This window comes from Nicotiana attenuata, unplaced genomic scaffold (assembly GCF_001879085.1).
Source record: "Nicotiana attenuata strain UT unplaced genomic scaffold, NIATTr2, whole genome shotgun sequence".
NCBI lineage: Eukaryota > Viridiplantae > Streptophyta > Magnoliopsida > Solanales > Solanaceae > Nicotiana > Nicotiana attenuata.
Genome location: NW_017671543.1, coordinates 196,622 through 204,785, shown reverse-complemented (window position 1 = coordinate 204,785; position 8,164 = coordinate 196,622). Strand labels below are relative to the sequence as shown.

Below are 8,164 nucleotides of genomic sequence, written 5' to 3'. Positions count from 1 at the left end.
GCATCTTCACAGTGAAGTAAAGCCGTCATCATGGGGCCTCAATGATCCCGACAACGCTGTCCAGAATAATGTAGTGATGGAATACGTTACACGTAAATCTATACAAAATAGATACTTACACGTAAATCTCTTGTGTGTACAGTGTACTTATATATGAGCCACTAGGATTACAGTAATTACTTAAACTATTAAGCTTTACCCTAGAAGGCCTTAAGAGCAACTCTTATTTCAACATGTAGGAATTTCTCATATTTCATTTGTATAAAATGAAAAAACACGAAATATTCGTACTTCCTAAATTCTATCTAGTTCAAATCTTATCAATACTTGTGTGATTTTTTGTTTTTTCTACTACAAATTTTTGAAGATAAAAAGAATATCCTACAATCAATACATATGTCGTCAACAGATGCTAGACAATCGTTTGACTCAATTGGGCAGCAATGGTCGGAAGGTAACTGAAATCGAACACGTCACATGGCAGTTCAGATTTTGCTTCTTGGCCAATAATAAACTATAGCACTGAAAGTGCAACTGAAAGTAATTAAGCAATTTATTCGATTAGATTGACATAATATTTTTATGTTAACAACCGGAAATTGATCTGCCATTGTTGGAAGTTGAAACGTCATCACACTAGATACCCCTGTCTGTTACTAAACTAAAATGACTTTAATTTGACCCCAATAACCTGTTCACAATGGCATTTCACATAATCAATTTTCTTTTCATTAAAGATAATTAAGAAGTTTTATTACTGTTAAATTTTCAATTGTGCACTTTGACAGGCAGTGAAGAAAGATGTAGTTAGTAGTATATCATCCTATTTCATGTTGCCTTAAACTTAGAATCCAAGAAAATATGAAAGGAAATAGTTAGATTTGTTCTAGATTTACCAACAGTACGAGATTTTTTATTTAAGGAAAAAAGGCTTAGAAAGCGCAAGTTGGTGTGACATGACATCGTCAGTTATATAACGTTTCAAATGTGGAATGGCACTATGGATTTGAAATATTAAATAGTAAGATTCGATAAAGCCAAGATAACTAGAGAGTCAAAGGTTCATCTGAAAGGGAATTCACATGGAAAAATTCAATTTAATGTTTGCTAGTAAGCTATTAGGTGACCAAAAAGTTTGGCTTAGTTAGATTCAATAACGTGAAGTGGAAATGGACAATAAGACTTAGAGATAGAAGAATAAATATAAAACGCCATCTATCTTTTCACATAAACGAACATTATAAAGATAACATGGGGGGAACAAGTGACAAGACTGATAAATTTGATTTGCTTTATCTAAATCATTAGCAAAATAAAGAAAATCTAACCAGTACACAGACTCACATCTATAATATCTAATCAGGATCTCGTTCATATTATATTACAATTTTGTTATCTTTCCACTATAATCTGCTAGGAGAACTTAAAATCGGCTCATACATATGACAACAGAAACAAATTAAAGGCGCCCAGATGGAACCTGGTTTACTAGATTCAACTGAGTCCAGTATTTTTTCTATATATTTGTGGAAAATTTCTAGAATTTAACAAATATTGAATTCTGAACCTACAATTTCAGAAGTGTAATGAATTCAATGGTAAGAACTAAAAGGTTGAATCCATCAAGTTTAAAATTGTAGATCTTCTGACGAACATATATATCTTCCTTTTAACTAATCATGTCCAGAGAGGCTGATCCCATAATGACCCAAAATTGTTGTTCTGATCATCTAGGAAACTCATGCTACTTTGGAAGGTGGTACTGGTTAACTTGTCCAAAGATTGTTCGGGTGATACCGGTGTAGATTGGTCCATTTCCATGTAAAGAAGGGCCATGAGGTTAGCTTGTTGGCACTGCATATTGACAACCTCAGCTTGTGCTTTGGCTAATTGTGCTTGGAGCTCATTCACTTGCTTTTGAAGTTGAAAAATAGCACCAGCAGAACCATAAACTGGATCCCTCAGTCTAGCGTTAGCCTCGTACACCATACTGCTCACTGCATCTGCTCTTTGAGATTCCGGCAATTCCTAATCAAAATTCAAATATGATAAGTACTACTCCCTCCGTTTCAATTTATGTGAACCTGTTTGACTGGGCACGGAGTTTAAGAAAAAAATGAAGACTTTTGGAATTTGTGGTTCTAAACAAGTCCAAATGGGGCCCAGAGTATTTGTGTGGTTATAAAAGTTTCTCATTAAGGGTAGAGTTGTAAGTTTAAGCTAAATTGTTACCAAATTTAGAAAGGATTGATTCTTTTTGAAACGGATCAAAAAGGAAATAGGTTCACATAAACTGGAACAGAGGGAGTACTAATTAGATTTATCATTCGAAGAATGTTTGGTCCAAAATCATCGATTGTCCGAACAACTAATGGAATTGTGAGAGAGAAAATATGGTTCTCGTTATTTGTCACAATAAGACATGAGTAGTTGGTAGCTATATAAGTCAATGCACAAGCAAAAAAAAGATGAAACTATAGCTACAAGGAAAAGAAAAGTAATGGGGATCATCAAAAGAGGAAAAGATATCTTCTGCCATAATTAATAAAGCAGATATGGTTGTTGCTTCACATTATATTACTCCCTCCGTTCACTTTTACTTGCACGTTTTGACATTTTACGCCACTTAAGAAATAATAAATGAAGTTCATAATTTACCATGATACCCATATTAATTGATGCATATTTTATTGGATTTGAGAAAATGATTTGAAATGAATAATAAATATTATGGGTATAACAGGGGAAAAAAAAGTTTGTCTTCTTGATATGAGTAAGTGACAAGTAAAAATTAAAATCTATTTTTAGTGTACATGTCAAATAAAAGTGAACGGATGAAGTATATCCTGAGGATTTGGATTTATGTTGACCTTAAAATCAATTCGCTCCTCCAGATTAAAAGAAGAGCAATATTATTGGGGGTTCACTATCAAACTCTGGCTGTTTGGCTAGGCTCTTATTTTCCACTTGGAACTACCATAAATACTACTTAATACTCTCACCTAATATTAAAACATATCTCCTATATTTGCCTACTTGCATTTTGACCCAAAAAAACAAAAAAAAAAAAAACTATACTACTATATGGTAACTAAATATTCAAAAAGATAAAAGGGTAAAACTGGAATTAACACAAACAGAGTGATTGTAAACTCGCTTCTCGAGTAAATTAAATACATATTGGAGGTTTACCATTTAGCGACAAAAATTATAGGAAGTATATTAATGTGTCTGTAAAATCCCATCTACTTGAATTCCAAAGGTAATATAAGTAGGAAATTGAATTAATATAGAAAAAGAGGAACAAGAAGTAACAAGTGCAAAGATTTATACCTGCAAGAACTTGATAATATTGCTTGCACCGAAAACACGATGAGCAGTGGTGAATTTGATGGGGTCGTTGGGAGGAAAATAAGGTGCCAACACACATTTCTCTGCGCATCTCCGCCGTAATATCTTACAGGCAGCACAAGGTGTGACCACCACCCGCGGCGGAGATGGTGAGCTACGTGACGGCGACACGGAGCAAGGAGACAGCGGTGTTTTGGTAGTGGTGACTGTTCTGTTGCTTGACTCCATGTTTTCTTTGTAGATGTTTACGTGCAAGGAATAAAGCAGAGAAAGAGGAGAGTAGTAGGGATGTTCTAAAACAGAGTAGAGTGAAGGGAATATATATAAGCCCAAAATATAGGTGAGAGAGGGATGACATCATTATTAGTAATATGACATAAACTTTTTCAAGTAAAAACCCCCTTTTTATTAGATTTTTGCATTGTTATTTTGGTTTTACCTTATAACTCGTCACTATCCAGAATTTAAAGTTTATGGGTTCCTACAAAAATCTCAAGTAAATATACAATAGTTTATAGATTCACAATATAATATTTATAAATATTTAATGAATTTCTTATATATACAAGGTATGAACAAAAGTTACTAGGTTCCGGTGAATCGGTCTTCATGCTCTAGATCCGTCCCTGCTTTTATCAGGTAACAATTCATAATTGTAGTACATAAAAATTACTATTATAATTATCTTTTAAATGATCTAATAATATAATTCTTCTTGACAAGTTTAATGCATGGAGAAAAAACTCATATCTTTTTTATTGGTTGAGTGACTGCGGCGATCTACCGTTCTCACAACTATTACTCCTAGTTTTTTTTTTTCGTTCACAACTAATCTTAGTTTTTTCCCCACCCACAACCAATCCTAGTTGAGTTACCTATCTTTGGCTCTCTTTCTTTTTTTTTTCTTCCCCTGTATGTCAAAACTACTCTTTGATTATGCTTTAGCCAACTTTCGAGAATTTATTAAGTACTAGCTTATCGAATTAGGGGTTAATTGAAAGGCTTATTCACAAAAATTGATCAAGTGGTCTTCAAGGAATCATCCAAACACGAATATTGCACATTGAGACAAAAATTTCTCCAGCTTTCCTGGACTTAAAAGTCGCATTAGAAGTCAAACTATATGAGTCTAACTTAGAAAATACATTAGCTACTTAGAAAACTTTGGCTCTTTTGGCTTCTAATTATATGACGAGTAAAACGCGCTAAAATTAGATCATATCAGTCAGAATTCACAATTTAGAAACTAACTTATCATCTTGCAATCAAGCCACCTGTAACATAATTTTGATAAGAACAAATGGAGTAATTCTATTTCAAAACAATTTCCTTTAAGAATTTTACTGAAGCGTGTTTATTATTGAGCTATCTTATATAGTAAATGCATTTATATTTTATTCGTGTACGTATTACAAACTAACTTCTCAATCTAATCACTGGATGTACTAAGAAATTTGTTAAATATATAAATATTTGTTCGCGGAGGAACTAACACCATAGAAATTGTAAAATTGAAGATTAAATGTGCTAAATCGAAGATCATTAAAATCAAAACTAAAGTTACTCTATATTTGTAATATAGGAAGATAAGGTCATATTGATATCATGTTGGCTTTATAGGTTGATATCATTAAGGAATTCGGTTCATATTTCCTACTACTCTAACCACCATTACATTACGTGTCTAAAAATGGAGAAGGATAGAAAGAGAGATCATAGGCTAAAGTTGATGGTTGTTAAATGTGGTAGAAAAATGTCATCTCGTTTGGCACATGTATTAGAAAAAGGCCATTTTTCAGCTGTATTTGGCTGAACCAAAGTTGATTTTAATTTTAGTGATTTCCTTTTCTATTTTATGTCCATTTTATGGACGTGTACAAATCAATATTTCAAGTTTAATTTAAAAGTACTAGTACATACAAAGATGTGTCACTAATCTTATATAATGTCAATGAAGAATTTATTGAACTTGTTTCATTCCATATATATATATATATATATATATATATATATATATATATATATATATATATATATCTTAAATTTTTTGAGTATTGATCAGTACAAATCTGTAAAGAAATGAGTGGAATCAAATGGCTCGATCCAAAAATTCATAAAATCACTTTTGAAACATTTACTGATTTACATATCTGATGTGGATGATATTATATAGTATCTCTAACACGTCATGAAATATTAGCAAAGCGATTTCACACATGCAGCTTCTCCATGCATTAATGATTTTTATATTGCTGAAGTACTTCTAAGAGCTGTACTTTAATGCTGCTTGCCACTTTGACTCATTGTTTCATGGTCAGAAATTGAACTACCTAAAGAATGTAACAGTCGACGGAATGGCATGATATTCTACCTTTAATTCCTGCATTTATTTTTCCTACCTCCTCTTTTTCTTTTTTCTTTTTTTTTTAAGAAAGTCAAAATAAAAGGTTGAACGAGCAGGTTGCAGACTAGGTGTTGTCGTGGGATGGATATAAAATACCGCCACCCTTAATCAGAGGTCTCGAATTTGTTCCCCGAGGATTAAGAAGATCATGGTACGTAGGGGACGCTTAATAGGCCTTACGTGGTGTGAATTAAATTAATTAAAGCTCCAACTAAAGCGGATACCGGATACCATGTGAGAAATTAAAAAAAAAAAAAAAGTAGGTTGCAAACTCAATTAATAATCACTAGCTAGTCCCTCTTAGAAGAAACATTATGACTTGGAATTTTGATTCTGTGAAGATCTTGCATTGATCATACGAATTTCATTTTCCCTTCTCTTGTGGTATTTGCTTTCAATATGAAAATTGAAAAGGAAGAAGCATTTAGTGCACAAGAAAGGCTACGACCGAAAGTATAAATTATCATTGTCATCAATAAGCCCAACCTAAGTTGTGCGCCCAATTAATATCATGGGAAGAAAGCAATTAAATGTATATGCTCACTGTGCTTATCCTCCATCTCTGCCGGTAGAAATTATTAGACTCATATTAGATTGAATGCTCTAGGTTCCACGCTCAATTGTAGCTATAAAGCAATTTTTATTCATCACTCGAATTTACATCTGTGTTATTATACTTTGCAAGAAAACTCAAACAAAATTAAGTCTCTTACAACACTAACAAGAAGCTAAAATGGAAGTTCATTTATTTATTTATTGACAGTTTGACTTCAAGAAAGGAGAGGAAAAAGGAAAGGTAGGAATTCTGAATCTCTATTGGACCATACTGCTAGAAATATGCCACCTAAGACATTTTTGTGTTACCATTTACCAATATAATGATGTTTACTTGTATAAATTGCAGGAAGTTTTCATTAATCTACAAACTGCATGCTTTTAAGTAGTATTTGGTATAAATTGGAAATCTGAACCTAAATTCTGTACGATGGAGTTGCAAGTTGCAACACAATTAGATATATATAAACGCCAATTTTCTTTTTCTTTCCGCCAAGGTTGAGAATGAGAGCCTAAAAAGTTGAAAACTGTATAGTCAATAACCGACCTTTTCTCTCTAGCCTTCATACTATAGCCATTGTCACATTCATATATACCAATAAAGAAAACGAAGAGAGATGAAAACAGAAAACCCTCCTTTGTTTATTCTCGAGAAAGTCTTTATACACTAGTTGAGTTTGGCTCAGCTTGACTGGTATATTTATTCGCATTAGCCACTTAGACCAACTTTTGTTAATTTTCTTCATCATCTCTTTTCAAGGTTGAGCAATCCCATATTACCGAATAGTACATCTGACAATGGATTACGACCATTAGTATGTAGTAATAACTAATATAATATATGGAGATTAATTGGTATAACTAAGTCTATAAAAAAGTTCAAAATGATGTAGAACGAGCAACTCCTCCTCTTCTGTTATCGGTAATTATATAAAATTCATTCGGTTATCTTAAACACGTTTAAATCAATTATTTGATCGATGACCCACTTATCTAAACATATTAACGCACTCCAAACTTTACGTATATAGAAGACATACACAGAACCTCAGGATTGGGTGTTTAAATTCTAATTATCAAATACGCTTCATCAACAGTAAGAGGTCCACATCAAATGCGAAAAGCACAAACATGAAATTAATTGTAGTAAAATAAAGAACTCAGCTATGTTATCATTCTTCTATTAATAAATAAATAAATAAAATTTAGGTCCTCTAAAGGTGAATAGATTCCTTTCATTCATTTCCTACCTATTCTAATGTTCAGATTAGTATTTTGAGAAAGAACAAAACAAATTCACCTTCTGTAACAACTGGGCCTCCAATAGGCGGTTAGCTTGATGCTCAACTCTTTGCTAGATTAGTTCTCTTCCCCTATGTTTCAAAGATAAGAAAAGCAGAACAGAAAAGGAACTACAACGGCAATCTAAAAGATAAAAGACTCTGCAAATGGAAAAATTTCAGGGGCAAAGTTTTAACCAAACGCCTCAGATCACCACAAGACAGCTTGTTGATATCACAACTCAACTTATCCTTCACAGCTGCAGTTGGTGTTGAAAATTGCTGGAACTGAGGTCGCGTGAATGTTGATAATATGGTGATCCTAGAGAAGCTAGAACTGAGAAAGGCCAATGGCACCCCTCAATGCATATGAGCAACAGGAATTAGAGACCAATGAAATAAACTACATTCAGCAAATAAATGCTCTACTATAAGCCTCAACAGATCATGTCATCTTGTTTTGCAAATTCAACACTTACTTCTAGTGAGAATTTATGCGTCAACATCTGAGTCAACCTAGAGAAGAGAGGAAAAGGTGCACAGATATATGTAAAACTAGTATAAATTCAGAAGA

At 33.0% G+C, this 8,164-nt stretch overlaps 1 protein-coding gene across 1 annotated transcript; it reads right to left on the bottom strand.

The window, feature by feature from the left end:
* Window positions 1-1,277: 1,277 nt before the first annotated feature.
* On the bottom strand, window positions 1,278-3,640 carry LOC109208897 (LOB domain-containing protein 1-like). The gene is made up of 2 exons (XM_019372055.1): window positions 3,334-3,640; window positions 1,278-2,028 (listed from the first exon to the last, which is right to left on the bottom strand). The coding sequence occupies exons 1-2, from the start codon at window positions 3,577-3,579 to the stop codon at window positions 1,678-1,680; spliced, it is 597 nt and encodes a 198-aa protein (XP_019227600.1). The 5' UTR covers window positions 3,580-3,640; the 3' UTR covers window positions 1,278-1,677.
* Window positions 3,641-8,164: the final 4,524 nt, after the last annotated feature.